A 16,278-nucleotide genomic window follows, 5' to 3' on the forward strand; every position below is an offset into this window, starting at 1 on the left:
AATGTCTGTAAGCATTTTCACAATTGCTTAAAGTGACTTGTTAGGATTCCTAAACTCTGTGACGCCCGCATGCAGGCAGGAGAACATGCATCAGCACCAGAAACAGTGCAGCACCTTTTCGTGGGGCAATCTACTGCATGCTGACCCTGCAAATTAAGGCTCTTTTATACAAAGCTGAAGCCTTCACTGTCCAAATTTACAGAGAGATCCACTACACACTCCTCCATCTCCTGCAATTCACCCTCTTGCTCATACCTGGCTTCACATAAACCTCCTAAGACTTATTTCAGTAATGTTTGCCTAGCTGGGCCTTTGATGTCAAGCCTTTTTTTCCCTCTCCAAATTGGTGTGACTGAATTTTAGCCTATGTCAAGTCCTATGTGTTTGCCAAAACAAAAAAGGCACACAAGCCGAAAGACTGCCCACAGGTTCTGGTGATTAAATGGAAACATCTAGACAACACTGAAGTGACAGAGGAGGTAGGAAAAGCCTCCACCCTGCTATTAGCCTGTAGTTCCACTGGTGAGCATCGACTCTGCTCATGATCAGTTTTCATGGGTTACAGGGATGCAGTGAATCATGTCTAAAATTTTAGTTTTACATGTATGTACAATATTATTTTTTCTTTCATTTTATTCACTATGTATCAACAAGAATTCATAAAAGACAGACACAGTCAAGCCCCAGGTGGCACTATGTATGTTAAATTGGCCAATTTATAATTGGAAAAAAACACACTTGGTAGTTCAAACTTGGCTTTGTATGTAATCGTGCCACATTAAAAAGTTGCTTCACGTTTGGTGTGAACACACCTTTAGAGAGAATCCACAGTAGGTCTAGGACACCAGGACATCATCTGAGCTATATGAAGGCAATGTACTAACAATTCTGTAATGTAAAACAACTAGCATGGCACACCAGAACTGTACATTAGTTGAGTGAACTATCCATACAAGTACTACCTGTGGTGGGAACCATATTTGGATCAAAGCCTGTAAAGAGAGGCCTAAGCCTAGAGACCTACATATGTTGTGCATTTCAAGTCATCCCAATTAGAGCTTGCAGAACTTTTAGTGTAAATCTATGCTCTTCATTCCTGAACGCCTATTCAGGCCCTTGCTCTGCGAGCAACAGCTCTGCTATTCCCCCCAGGCAACAGTTTCATATATGCTTAGTGTCATTGTCCAACAGACCAATCCACGAGCTCCTGAAGACGGTAGCAACTGCAGGCAGACTTCACCTAGTCATAGGGATGCAGTGTATTGTTAAGCTTCATCTGCAATTCATCTCTGTGAGGCCTTCTAGTATGAGGACAAACAACAGCCCCAGAGAATCTGGGGCAGCTCTGGAGGAACCCCTGACTGGGACGACGATTGCTACTTGACCACCTCCTTATTCCCTGTCTCACTGATCCGTTGCAATATATGATGGATGTGACTGGATGTTAGACCGTGACAGCTATGTTTGCCAGCTGCACTTCTAAATACAACACAGCATCCACTGAATCAAATGCAATCAGTGACATGAGAGCAGAAGTAAAGGAAGACTCCATCCAGCTGCTAGTCTGTAGCTCTAAGGGCCTGGTAATCTACCCTAGTGTGTGTGTGCTGTGTCTTTTGTCTACAAAAGGATGGTCTTTCTTACTTTTTTTTTTTCCAAAACAAGGGGAACAAGGAGACAATTTCATTATTAATCAAGCCTCCCTCGGTCTCTCTGCTCATAAAATCAAAAGACCAGATCTTTTTTCTTTTTTTTTTTTTTTTTTTTACGAAAGACTGTGCACCTGTGTGTCTTTCAGAAAGTGAAAGGGAAGACATGAATGTAGAAGATGAGAGAGTTGAAGAACGAAGCTCTCTGAGATGTCAAGAGAGAGAGCTCAGTAGTGAAACAGAGAGGCTGGTAGACAAAGGAAAAACCAGTAAGTAGATGGTGGAGATATGTAAGCGCAAAGAAACAGGGTGACAGGCAGGCAGCTGTAGGGTGAGCTCCATTCTGACCACAGATGCTCACATGTTCAAACCACAACACATCTCTCCTCTTTGTTTGACATGTCTCAGGATACAAGCACCCCTGGGGGATGGGAACAGGTGATAACTGCTACGAACATTTTCCGCAGTTTAATCTGTACATGTGTAGTCACACGTTCTCAGATGAGATTACCCAGTCATGAAGAATATGCACTTCAACCTGATCTTGACTGTCTCAGGCCATTGGATTAAGCAAAATAAACACAATGGTTGTACAGTAATTGAGGCTTTGGAGGGATAAACAACAGAGAATCCATGCAGAAGGCCTTTAGGCTCTGTCATCGCATTAAGCTAAACAGCTATGTCCACCTCATTACTCTCATTCCTATTAAGCTTATTCCACTGTTTTAACAGCATCGCCTCACTCACCTGGGCTGCGAGTTCTCCTCATACATGCGCTCCTTGCCCTCCTTGAACAGGCTGATGGTCTGCTTGGTCTTCTTGGTCAGGTTCTCCATGAAGACCCGGAAGTACTCATTGTCCCCCAGTGTCTCCATTTTACCCTCGTATCGGGACAGGATGGTGCGCAGGTGCTGGTAGGTGTCAGGCAGTAGGTCCAGGATGTAAGGGGGGCTGTTCTTCAAGGCCAACTTGGGGTTCTGGCACAGACGCACCACCTGCACAGGGGGGAGGATGTGAGGAGGAAGAGACGAGGCAAGAGAGACAGGGAGTGGGCACAGAAAGGAAGGTAGACGAGAGAAACACAAGGTACCAGATGCGTTAGAAAGAGAGTGGTTTCACTATACATTCCTATTTGGTGCATCAGTGGGGTATAATTTTGCTTATGTAATACAGCTATGTTCTGTATTAGAGCACTTATCCTTAGTGCAGAATGCTGTCAGTGGGGCCCGATAGGAGACATACAGAATGGGAAATGCCACAGTAGAGTCGAAGGGTGCAAGAAAAGACTCTTAAAAGCCCCATTAAAGGGTTGAGCTTGGAGTTGTCAGGACTCTGAATATATTTAATATATAATGAAATACATTTGCTATTCCCACCCATTCAAAATAGCCACTTAAGGCTTTGTGATGAGTTGTCTCATAGCATTTTCTATTTTCTGGAGTCTAAACAAAAATAGAAAAAAATAGCCTACATAAAAGATAAGGGTAGAATAGGACAAAGGAATATCTGCAGTCATCCTTCTACAGTCACTGTTATGTCTAGGCAGCCAATTAGGCATCATTCATTTATTACAAAGATCACACCTCTTTGTAGAAATTCCCCAAAATGCTGACAGCCGCATTATTTGCTATGACTGCAGATGCCATGATCCATTTTTTTCAGTTCACTGACACCAGAGCTCTTTTTTCTTGAACATTATAATTACTATTCTTATTGCATTGTTGTTGTTGGTATTATGTATATGAGCTCGTCCTTGCACAAAAAAAGTCTTTCCTGTGCTCGTAAATGCACACGCCCGCCCACCCACACCCCTCCTCGACCAAAGCTGACTCATCCTGAACTTTTCATGGCACGACATGGAAATCGCTAGTCAAGTTGGTGTGTTATGTTGTGTCGAGGTCTACCATCAAATGATGAAAGTCACCAAACTCAGATCTGGAAGCCAGCACAGGATGTACCCCTGCTAAACTGATGATCTCCCGCTCATGTTTCAAGGGTCTTCTGCCCACAATTCACAACCAGCTACAGTGTTTACTATGCTAGTAGGCAAATTTGTATGTCTGTAACACATTTTAGACATTTTTAAGGTGCATGCTGTTAGTATTGCTTTTCTGTTGAAGCACCACGGTCACTGTTGTGGTTACATCAGCCCAATATAATTTATCCCTTCACACTATAGGAAGTACTAGATATCCTTGCAACATTTTGCCCATGGCCTTAAAACTACAATATTACATATTTATACTTCATAAAAACATCAGACTACAGAATCTAGATTAGTATGTGGATCACTAATGTCAAACCAATGTCCGATGAGTGGCCTGCATAAGTATCGGCACCTGATACTGACGACACTTGACTGGACCAGCTCCAACTCTAGATATCACCATATTACTGATGACAGGCAAACACAGTCTGTTTGATCCTTAATTTCTGAAGCTCCAGCAGCTTTTGTTTTCGCAAATTTTTCAAAGCTTTATAAGAGAAGTTGTCTTTATGTTTACACTTCCTCATTTTAGTCCCCAGAACCTGCTACACCACTTCTGCCAAAAATTAAAATGTGGCCAACTGAAGAAGTGACTGATGCTGTCACGATGGGGCAAAACATAAAACTGGTATGGGCTGTGAGCTGCTTCAGCACATAGAGCATTTTAACATTTTAATGTAAATCCAGAACAAACCACAAATTTTATTCTCACCTACCGAAGACAATATACCTCTAGTCGAACAGCCTGACTCGCATCAATCATTAACACCACTGAGGGTGTCATCTGTAATGAGTGAACTGAGGGAGAACATTCTGTCTGATAGTCTTATAAAACATGCAAAGTTACACCTCCCCTGTCAATGGTCAGATCGTGGGAGCATTTTTCATAAATCAACAATGTGCTTGAGTCAAACCCGTTTGCCACACAAACCAAACAGCTGCTCAGACAGAGCATGCATGTTCCATCTTCAGTAATGTTCAACCTCTCCTGGCCCACCTCACTGTACTGCTGCACTGAGCCTGAGCCGCTTAGTTGATCATTAAAAAGACACTGGAGCGTAGCCTAGAACTTTTAGTCATAAAGCTGTGTGCACACGGCTGCTGCTGTCACACTTTAGCACTGAAGCCAAATGTGGACACAAACTAAGTTTTGCGGTTATGGAGACACACAACTAAACTTCCTCTCAAAATCCTGTCCGAGTCCCTTGTCCTGACTTGAACCTGCACTGATCTGGAACTGCGCTCTGTACAACATTTATGACCCAGCAACTGCATGCCAACAACAGGACATGGCTCATTTTTTGCAAGCCATGCCAAATTATTGTCTGATAATCACGCGAAAGTGTTGAAATATGGCAGAAACATGGCAGGAACAGCACTGCAAGCATGTGCAGTTGGATTTCCTTGCCTGTGCTTTTGGATACCACTGGTTTAATCAACCCGGGAAAGCTAAATCAAGGGGAAGGAGAAGAAAAAGATTAAAGATGCCTCAGGACAGTTTACACATTGGATTACTGAAGACTGTGTGCATTTTACTGAGAGCCTATATCAGCGGCTTTTAAACTTTTGCATGTTCTGGTCCCCCAGGTTGGCTCTCGTTAAGCCGCAGACCTGACACCAGAGCTCTCAAAAATTGTAAAAGTAGTTCTCTGCGAATATCAAATAGCACATTTCCCTGAAATGCCCATCCCTATTGAAAAACTGGGCAAATTACCTTGATTTCTCTCAGAAACATGAAAAAGTGCCAGTGAGCAAATTCAGAGAAAATTACCCAAAAGACACTGACAAGAAACAAAATAAATGAATAATAACAAAAGAAATAAAAAAAAAATAACAAAATTTGCAACAAAATATTTGTAACAATTACAACTATATTTATTATTAATAAGTGTTTAATAAATGTTTAAATTCTATATTATTATTCTTATTATTATCATATTTATACATTAAATTATTAAACTATTACTCATTTTGCTCAAGAACCCTTAAGGACTGATACTTGAGGGTCTTCCGTTAAACTCCATGGTGTCAGAGAAAGTGAGACAAAGAGGAGAGAGACCGAGACACAGAGATGGCGAGGTGAGGAACTGAGCTGAAAGCTCATTGGCCGACAGTATCACCAACATCCCCAAGCAGCCACTCCCCCACCCCTTCTCCAGGCCTCCAAACCCAGGTCTACGCTGGCTCTGCCTGAGACCAGATAAGACGCTTGCCAAGTCGTACACCACTAACATTATCAACCACCACACACATATGCACATATACACAAAAACTTGTGTGCAAACATGCAAAGCCACAACAAGTACATGCTCTCTCACACAGACGTCACATATACAAATCAGCCAATTGTCTGGGGGTGAAATGTCGACTGCCTCCAAGCTAAACTGCATTCCACTCGTCTTTTCTCTCCTCCTCCCATCTGTCTCTGTCCGTGTCTGTGTCTCTCTCTCATGTAAAGGCTGAATAGGAACACCTAGTGCAGAGGAGCAAATGTAAAAAAAAAAAAAAAAACTGTTTCACTAAACCTCAACGGCCTGTGCACCACATCTGTGACAGGCGTGACTTTTGATCAGAAGCCTCCATTTATTTTTGATAAACCTGAGCATCCAAAGGAAACTCAGCCAAAGTTCAGGGTTTACAATGGCTGACAGCTTGCAGAGATGGTGACCTTGGTTGAAATTTGTGTGAAATTAACTGCAAACAGACCATATTGTGCCTTGTTTTCCTACAGGTCAGAAACAAAAAAAACTGCGCTGTCCAAAAAACAAACAAACAACAGAAACTGTGTTCCCCACTGTCCGTTCAAGAACAGAAGAAGAGAAGACTGAAGATGAGGATTTGTAAATTAACCAAAACAATAACCAATCTAACACCCAAGAATGTTGCGTAAATGACTAATCAAATTATCTAAAAATTTATATTTGCATGGGAGCCCTTTGAAGTCACTAATGAAAATGCCAAGTTGCATTTTGGTGCATAAGCCCTGTGTCAATGTAATAAAGCCACATTTGACACACATCAGGCTACGATCTGTATGTGTTTTAAACAAAACGTTCATAAAGTCTTTCACTGGCGCTCAAAAGGACAAGACGGAAATTACTGTATCGTACACCCAGCCAAAAACTACTTTCACTATGTGAAAAGCCAACACGTTTTTTTTTAGTAGAATATAACCGGAAATTCACCGCTGGCTATGCGCCAAACTGGATGGTTAAGTTAACAAGCTAATTGTAGCCAATATTTACTCGCATTTGGCTGATAGCTGATGGTAATTTCATATCAGGTCCAGGTCACTCAGAACAGGGATTTGGCTGATGACTTGAAAACCACACAGCATACAGTGCACAGTGTGATGGGACACTAATGACCCTGATATAATATTAAAACAATGTTTAAACTTGATGCAGTGGGTGGCTGAATTGAGTGACGGCATCAGGAACATGCTGGTTATCTAAAAAAACAATTCAACCCACTTTTAGGTTTCTAACACAGAACTCTATAAGACCGGTGCAGCCGACTCTCGACTCTGTGGGGAAGAGTTTGTCTTATGCACTCATTCATTATGCGATTCCTCACATTTAACCTCCACTGTGGGAGGTGTTTTAAAAGAGACATACTACAGGTACTGGATACTGCTGGGTCGTGGTTCTCCTTCAAACAGCTCTGAACAATATTTTCATCTCTACTTTAAAAGATCTGGTAGAGTAAACATACTTCTAGGCCTTTCAAAGGTAAGACGCTCTTTCTAGCTGACTGGTGTTGTCCCTCTCAGGTTGACTAGCTCAGATGAATGCTGTCAAATATTCCCACACTGTTAACTACAAAAGCTAATCTGATTTTTCAAGCGTGGCAGAGGTTTAGGCCTTTATAAGGTCATCCACTGTTGCTTTACTGATTGCTCTTTAGGATGCAAGTACAGTGACAGAAACACACAGATATTCACTTTCTTCACAACAGACTATTGATTATACAAAGTGCTTCACTTTATGCAAGAAAAAAACGCGGCTGACAGTGCAGTGTCACTTCTGTTTTCATGTTTGTGTTAGTTGACCTCCTCATACTACAAATGTGGAGAAAAGCTCGAGGCAGACAATCTACCACAGATGCCAGTGAAGTAAAATATACTTGAATGCGGCTTCTTAATAATAGCTTTGTAAAAAAAGGACTTGGTCTCTTAACCTCAATGCTCTAAACAGGGCCTCAAAGAGGAAGAAGAGATACAAAAGACTGTCTTGTCTTCCAATTCACTCTAATAATGCTGTGTAAATCTCACAGGAAACTGGGGGTCAAGCAGCTACAGAGTTTTTCCGAGAAGTGAAGCTGTGAAAAAAAGCCTCCCTGTGAAACAGCATAATTGGCCTAGTTTAATGGACAGATTTCATGCTAACACAAGGCTTTCTTATAATGTGTAGAGACTGCATTTCAGCAGTGAACTGGAGACACTTTCTCTGCTTGCATCCCTTATATTTTCAAACATGACAAGGACTGCCAGAAGTTGTCTGAATTGAAACCGTGAATGACAAGTTTCCTACATTCACCCTGCCTCATTCGCCATGTCAAATGTCACCACATAACACTTGTCTGTGGACATGAACACAAGCCCTGCAGAATAATGGTATGGGTAGACCGTGGCATGCCAACTAGTCAGCAAAGACTCCCACTGTACTGGCGAGCAAATGTGTTGAAGAAACCCTTGTTGTGCTCCTGTGCTAATGTTCCTCTCTTAGCAGCCTCTGTGCACACACACTGTGCCTTTTAAAGTGCTGAGCGGTAACGTTATCCTGACACACACCGTACAAAACTACACATTAGCAAACAGTCAACGTTAGCTAACCGTGTCTTCCCCCAGCTGACTGGCTAACGTTAGCAACGGCAGACCTGCGGCACAGGAGGCGAAGATTAGCTGGCTAATCGCTAGTTAGCTGAGGTTAGCTAGCAGTCTGAAGCTAGACATCCCACACGGCGCTGGCTAGCTCCCCGGCTAGCTAGCGTTATCCGTCACGAACCTTGTCCATCAGCTTCCAGCATTTCTCCACCGTCTTTTTGTCCACGGCCCCGGGCTGGTGATGGGAGTGGAGGTGGTGATGGTGTGGCTGGAACGCATCCTTCATCATCCCGATGAGCCCCCCGCCTTTCTTCAGGTTCCCTGCCATGTTCGGGCTCGGCTAGGGTCGGCCAGAGCGACAGGCGAGGCAGGGCAGGGTAGGGGTCAGGGGACCGAGCCGCCTCCCGCACTTCACGTTAGCTGGACCGGGCGATGATCCGGCACCCCCCGGCGAGGACAGCGCCCGAGCGGCGGATTCGAGCGAGGGTCCGACTGGGGGGGTGGGGAGGGGGGTGTCTCTATAGGAGCAAGGATCCCATCAGAGTTAACCTAACATTAGTTTAGTAAATAAATGTCCCGATGGTGGTTAACACAAGCCCCCTCTCTCACTCTGTCTCTCTCACACACCCTGCAAGCCGCTGTGCTGCAGCTAGCTGCGTTGCTCCCTCTCTCTCTCTCTCTCTCTCTCTCTCTCTCACACACACACACACACACTCTCTCTGTCTCCCTCTCCCTCTCTCTCTCTCTGCAGGGTCCCACGCAGGCTAATTAGCAAAGCAGAGGACCTGTCTGTCTGCACTCGTCCTCAAGCTAGAGGACGATGGCACCGCTTGTGAGGACGTGAGTGCGTCCTCCTCAGTGACAAGCCCCGATGTCGTTCCCCTTTTTTCGGCAGCTCTGCTCGCCTGCGCTCAGTCTTGACGGGAAGTTGTGTGGCTGTGTGACACTCTTGTCAGCCTTCCCCTGTGCGGCTGCCAAGCTGACAGCAGCACGGCTCTCGGTGACTGAGGAGGGGAAATGCATTCACATTGAAACTCAACGCGTCACACACGCTCACACACACGGGGACAGGGGGCGAATTAATAACAGTGGAATTTAAACATTGCCTTCTATTTTTCTATTTCCCCCCCATGACGTGTATGTGCGGCCCTTGCCTTTCCTGTCCGTCCCCTTCCGTTTGCCTCGCCCTCGCCCCCCCAAACTCCACGCCTTCTTTGCTGCGCGTTCACAAGCACGTAGCCCGGGCGCGCGCCTCAGATTTTTACAGTATCCGTAGAGCGCGCAGGGGACTCTGAATGCAACCCCTAATTCTCCCGGCGCGTCCCTTGTTCACCCCTGACAACACGGGACGCTTTTACATGTCACACTTAAAAATAAAGACCCAATTACATGGCCTGTCCACACGGGCTAAAAAGGCACGAGCGCACGGTTCAAGCTGTGATTGGCTGCCGCTGGAGTCAGTCAACTATCAATCAAGGTGGAGGGTCAGTCCATGGCAACTCACACAGCAACCAATACTCAGCAACAATGGATCTCCCCCTTACCATGTAGTTAAAATAGGCCAAATGTGTGTGTGCGTGTGTGTGTGTGTAGTATGCTCACGGGACTACAGCAAGTACAGCAGAGGAGCAGACATGCCTCCAAAGAAAGTGGGGAAAACAAAAATAAAAAACACCACGAGGGAGAAAACAGAAAAAAGTAACTTTATTTAAAAGATATCTATATATGATTCTGGGCTGGGCTGGTGTGATTCATGCATTTCCTCACAGTTAGTATTATTATTATCTTTTGCACAGGTGAAAATGACTTGGAAGCAAAGTACCGGCGCAGTATTCTGGATATAGCTGTTCTACAGGATCATCTTGGTGAGGAGCCACTCCGGGCTAAAAATGAGTTTTGTTATTTATGTTTTATCCACGGGCCAAAGGACAAATACATCAGTCACGCACTGACTGGAGTTATGCAAATGTATATTATTTCCATGGCCAGTTTGAAGGTGGATAAAGTGGAATGGCTTTTTACCTGTTAAAAAATCTGAAATGTACACTGTTTTATATCTTGAATTTATTACAACTGAACAAAACAAATCACTCTGTCACACCTTGCACTGTTTGATGCCCTTGCACTGTGCTATGCCTGTCAATATTTGTCTTATGTGTTGTTACGTGTGTTCATGCACGTGTGTGTGTGTGTGTTTCTATATTTATTCCCAGCCTTACGGTGTGATTCACTAGTGAAGGCCCGATCTGATAGCATCGACCTGAGGGGACGGATGAGAGCCATGGAGCTGAAGCTGCAGCACGAGAGACAGGACAACAGGGACGTCAACTCAGGTACAGTGCAGCGAGGGCATGAAGCATCCTCAGTCTGTTTTTAAATAGCCTAATAAAAACATAAGATTAAGAGTGGATCCTCATGAGAGTACAGAAAAGGGGTGTGTTAGAGGTTTGAGAAAAAACAAAAGTCTAATTAAGTAGGTGCCCGGGCTGATTGCTACATCAAGAACTCAATGAATGTTGTTGTAGTCCTCAGTCGCCAGTACATGACCATGCAAGCAGAGCTGACCAGCAAGGTGAAGAGGCTGGAGGAGGAGGTCAGCCGGCTCAGGGAGCAGCTCGGTACAGACACCCCTCTCTTAATTACACTTGTACATTAATAAGCCGGGACACAGGAGAGCCCGAGTGTTACATAAGAAGTGACAGCATGTATCTGTGCATGTGCCTGCTCAGGCTTGTGTCAGGAGGAATTGAGGACAGAGAAAAGACAGCGTGAAGTTGTGGAGAGGGAGAAGGACGCCACCATAGCTGACCTCCGACACAAGCTGGACGGCATGGAGACGGACTGTGAGAGGATTCTGCACGTGAGTCACACCAGCCCATTCACACTGGATGCAAAATTAAGACAATAAAGAAGGAGATGGGGTCAACCACAAAGCAGTGATATGGCACTTATTCGTGTGTTATTTTCATGTCAGCCGCATTCTGACACACAGAACCTGAGATATACAGTGCCTCCTTCAGAATACTCCTCGGGATATCAGGCTGGGTGACAGGATGATTTTAGGAAAAAAAAAAAACAAAATCATCTTCCACTGAGTTTCTTGTCTCTGCTGATGTTTTGCGCAGGACACCCTCGACAGCCTGACATCCCAGCTGTCTGTGGCTCGCCAGGGATGGGAGGACAAGAGCACAGACATTCACCAAAAATACAAGGACCTGCTTAGCGGCTTTGGGCTGAATGCACTGGACATCTAACTCACAAAGTCCCGTCCCACACGAATGTTTTGCTCTCTTTCACAGGTGTCGGTGAGCCAAACTTGTATAATGTTGTATCTTCATTTGGCCTTACTTTAACCTGTTTCAGCTGACATCCTATGACAGCAACTTTTCAATTTCCTTCACCTACCAGACAAATGGATATTTTATTATATAATTTGTGTCCACCAGAGTGCATAAGAGATTCAGTTATCAATGCTTATATTGGATACTGCATGATGTAATGCCTGTAATTCTGTGAAACGTCCACTAGGTGTAGCAAATGACTGTTCCTGGTGTGAGATATGGCGATGAGGCTGTCCCATATACCCAGAGGTTATTTCAGTATTTTTGAATATATGTATGGTCCATGTGAGGGGTATCTTGTTCTTTATGACACAAGACATTTTGTTCCAAGTTGAATAAAGCATGTAAGGAATGCAGCTATATGGTGTGAAGTGATAAATTAACTCAGTAAGTGCAGGCATGATGTAGCAGCACAGTAAGAGTGCCAAGACTACCACCTGAACTATTATGATCCCAGGGCAGGGAAGTATATTAGCAAAGATGGCAGCTCATATGCAATTTTCTCAAACTGCCCATATGTCAAGTGGGCCGGTGTCCAAATGTGGCCACAGCCGAGGTAGTGAAAGGTGAAAATTGCGACATAAACCAGAAATGAAGCAAGGTGCAACATAATCACCCTAGCTAAAATGTAATGGTGGCTCGCAGTGTCATCATTCAACCTATAAATATGATGAATAAATCTATAAAGCAAGAAATATGAAACCAAAACACATATAAAAACTGGAAAAACACAGAGATCTTCAATATGAGGCAGTCTAACAATGATCCAAATATATATATATATATATAAATAAATAAAAAACTAATGATCCAAGATATATTTAGCCACCCGGCATGGATTAAACCCCAACTTCCCTGTGGGAAGAGGGATAAACAAATTTTTACTTCCAAGGCTGTCATTTGTGGGTCTTTCTCATGGACCAGTGCAATGTTTTTAGCCTCTCATCTGTGAGGTAATGAATCATTTACTCAGGGATTAGGATAATTCGGCGCTCTAACGACCAATTAACACAGGAACTCAGAATCCTTTATCTGTGAGCCAATATTTTCTCCTCAAACCACAAGGCCTTTGGAGGGTTCGTGTTTCTGTTGGTTTAGGATTTAATGGGTTCGACTGGAGTCCTCCCAGTCCCCAAAATGTGGCAGAGCATATTGCACCTGTATTTTTACTGAGGGGAAGGAACGCACAGCTTTAGTGGGCATATAATTTGTTGCTAGTGTGACTTATAATAAACTTGTCTTTGTGGTTTTCTCTAGCTGAAACTTTTTTTTTAAACATGCTCGCAGCCGAATAAAGAATATCACAGAATGTTTCGTGCACAGTATACAAATAATGACCTGTGCCTAATAATTTGAAAATGTGTCTACCATCACCTAACAATATAATTTAACATCTTCTCAGAGATAGATGACGCTTGTTTTAAAAATAGCCAGCCCTCTATGAACATGTAGTTCATTCTGTGGAACTTCCGGCTGACATTCAAACCACTTTTTTTTGGCAATAATTTCAGAGGAACCCTTCTGCTGCGTGGACAAACCAAACAAGCTTTTATCTGTGGATGATTGACCAATTTCCACAATAAAACCTGGTTGCTTTAATTTTTCTCATGAATACCTGATGTTGTGGTCCTGGCTGCTTTTCCTCCACTGAAATTGACTTGGCTGTCTACAGTGTGTGCGGCTCTCTGGGTAATGATGCTACAAGATGGCCTCCAGCTGATGAATCAAGATGCCCACACAGTGATTTCCCATGGAAGCACATCTAGCCAGTGTGTGTGTGTGTGTGTGAGAGAGAGAGAGAGAGAGAAAGAGAGAGATACACTCATACCTACACATTCTCACACCTACACACACCTGTGCACACACAACTAGGCAATCAATGCTTCTCCATCTGAGGGCCATCGATCAAGGCAGGACTGAATAGTGAGGGGACGAAACACCAAGTAAATGAAGCTCCATTTTATTTCTCTGAAAGACAAACAATGTCAAGATGTTTTAGTCAATATATTCAACAACTGTCTGTGAACAAAAGGCTCCGCACAAGCTTTGACAGCGTCTCACCTTGGAGAGAATTCCACCACTCTCAATACCTTTTTCTTTAAGCACACAACAGGGCCTCACAATGAATTGCCAGCAAAATCAATAGGAAATCTGCATCTTAAAATTTTTTGCTGCCGTCTAATTGCTCATGATGTTGTTACTATTGACGGCCCATTATTCTGTCACCAGCACCCATAGATCCGGTGCTTGTTAGTGGCTGTTGGGGGCTGATGTTTACATGCAAACCATTAACCTTGGGGAGAATATTGACTGTTGTCAGACAGAGGGAAGCAATGAATGAATAGCTTCAACATTTTCTATTGAAATCAAAATGAAGGTTGAGTTAGAGAATCTGCAATATTCTGTGCATTTCTCCATATTTTAGGTCTCACATTTTGGTTTCCTATTACTGAATTCAGGTTTTGTTTGGCCCATAAAAGCACGATGTTTTACGTGCGTCAAATCCCAGTAACCATCATAACTATTTATGCTGGAATGGGTCAATAAAAAGTCAGTGTCTCACTAGAAGAGCATTTGAGATGTGAGCCTTCAGAATGCCAAAACGCATCAAACTCAGTGCACTACAAGTCTAATATCCTTACAGAATAACAACTACGGGGAAATTGCTGTTGCTATATGCTACAATTGGGTGAGCTTGAGGTGGGAAGTAGATTTTCACACACCTCTGCAGGCACTCAGTGCTCATCATGGGCTCCATAAATCCAACAGCTGCAAGGCTGTGGTGGGTAGGGATGCGTTTTATTTATGGACCTGCATGATGCACTGGAGGCAGGTAGGAGAAGCGTATAGAGCATGATGAAATAAACTTGACACAGCGCTGACATACAGGTGGTGGAGGTGATGGTGTGTGTGTGTGTGTGTGTGCGTGGGCCTGTGCTGTGGATGCGTGCTGTGACATAAATGTGGCGACATGCTGAGAAACTTGTCAAATGTGCAGTGGATGTGGAGTGCAGCGCCAGGCCGTCAGAGAGAGGGAGGGGATGGATTAAACCGTAAATCAGACGCAGGGAGGAATTGTTGTGTGGCATTCACTCATTCACAATCCTGAGGAGAGAAAAATATACAGTGAGCACCAGACCGATATATAGATAGACTGTGTGTGAGTGTGTATGAGTGATTTCTGAAAATCATTGGCCTCGGTTAGATTTCCCACTCACAAGAATTCTGAGCTGTTCAACTGAATCACGAGTACAGACATTAATTTAGTCAGAGGTTGAAACGAGAGGTAGATGCATCAGCTCCTTCTGGTTCACTCAACAATACTCATGTTTTTCTCAGCCAGAGACCTGCACACACTCCCCTCTCCGCAGCTCAAATTGCGTACACATCACAACAGAACAGGTACATTGTCTAAGTATTTCCCACGGTTAGAATAACAAAACTCTCAAAAACACAAGTTGCACACTCAAGCCATTTAGCCTGACAGATCTCATTTGCTTGAAGGCCAAGTATGTCAAGAGTAAAGAAGAGACCAAACCAGAACCCCTCAAAACGGAGGCTGTTTTAAGAAATGTCTTTATAGTGGAATAAAAATGTCAACATAAGAAAATAAAGCATATAAAATATAGCAGCCAAACCCTGCCATCTCTTCCAGTGGTCTCCCAGCAAAGGTTGCCCAGTGTTTCAGTGGGATTTGTTTTAATTCTGACTCGACTCCTCTTCTTGCCTTCAAGGTAATTGGCAATCTCATTCCAACTACGCTTGATTTAACACCCCTGTAAATGTTTTTAGTGTTTAAGACGTTGGCATTGGGTGCAGTGAGAGCCTTCTTGCTCCCAGGGGTTTCTTAGTGACATACGGCAAATGGCTAGAAACTTCTTTTATAAAACTGTTATTGAAATGTGGGTCTTTTTTTTAACCTTTGCTATTTGCGTAGCAATTATCTTGTAACAAGTAGTTATACAAAGAAATCTAGAAAGTTTTAATGAACCGACTTGTGAACAGAGATGTTTACTGTGTGTTCACAACATGTTTGTAAATCACACTCTATATCTACATTTATGCACATTTAAGTCTGTATCTTTCTTTTCTATCAACATACTCAATTTAAAATGACTGTTAACTCTTGAATTGCAAAAAAAAAAAAAAGCAAAAAGAATGACACCATGTGAACCATTACTAGGAAACCCTGCTGATCATACTGTATTTACACACCTATTGTAAAACAATAGTCATTACTTGAAGATTAGGTGCACTGGCGCTGCTGCTACTTCAGTAAATAAAAACAATTACCACTGTACAGCCCTCTCTGCCGTTCCCATTATTCTCTATGGGGTGCTGAATCAAGCAGGTTCTATGCCATTTCAAGCACAGATATGGTCTTGTGTGAGATTGCCACTGCAGGCCTGAGGCAAAATGCCCCCTGAATCATGAAATACTTTTCTGTGACTGATTGCATTTACCTTGGAAGAGTGG

The 16,278-nt window shown here is 43.4% G+C and overlaps 2 protein-coding genes across 2 annotated transcripts in view; one reads left to right on the forward strand and one right to left on the reverse strand.

Annotated features, from left to right (window-relative positions):
* The window catches only part of cbl (Cbl proto-oncogene, E3 ubiquitin protein ligase), a 44,859-nt gene extending 36,070 nt beyond the window's left edge, over positions 1-8,789 (reverse strand). The window contains exons 1-2 of the mRNA XM_030066676.1: positions 8,643-8,789; positions 2,397-2,644 (exon numbers count right to left, since the gene is read on the reverse strand). Coding sequence (XP_029922536.1) covers positions 2,397-2,644; positions 8,643-8,789 — 395 coding nt within the window. The remainder of the gene's footprint in view (positions 1-2,396; positions 2,645-8,642) is intronic.
* A 1,256-nt stretch (positions 8,790-10,045) lies between these two features.
* drc12 (dynein regulatory complex subunit 12 homolog) lies at positions 10,046-12,087 on the forward strand. The gene is made up of 6 exons (XM_030066677.1): positions 10,046-10,159; positions 10,258-10,326; positions 10,675-10,794; positions 10,987-11,079; positions 11,191-11,321; positions 11,587-12,087. The coding sequence occupies exons 1-6, from the start codon at positions 10,096-10,098 to the stop codon at positions 11,713-11,715; spliced, it is 606 nt and encodes a 201-aa protein (XP_029922537.1). The 5' UTR covers positions 10,046-10,095; the 3' UTR covers positions 11,716-12,087.
* Positions 12,088-16,278: the final 4,191 nt, after the last annotated feature.

The sequence above is a fragment of the Myripristis murdjan genome, chromosome 13 (assembly GCF_902150065.1).
Source record: "Myripristis murdjan chromosome 13, fMyrMur1.1, whole genome shotgun sequence".
In the NCBI taxonomy this organism is placed as follows: domain Eukaryota; kingdom Metazoa; phylum Chordata; class Actinopteri; order Holocentriformes; family Holocentridae; genus Myripristis; species Myripristis murdjan.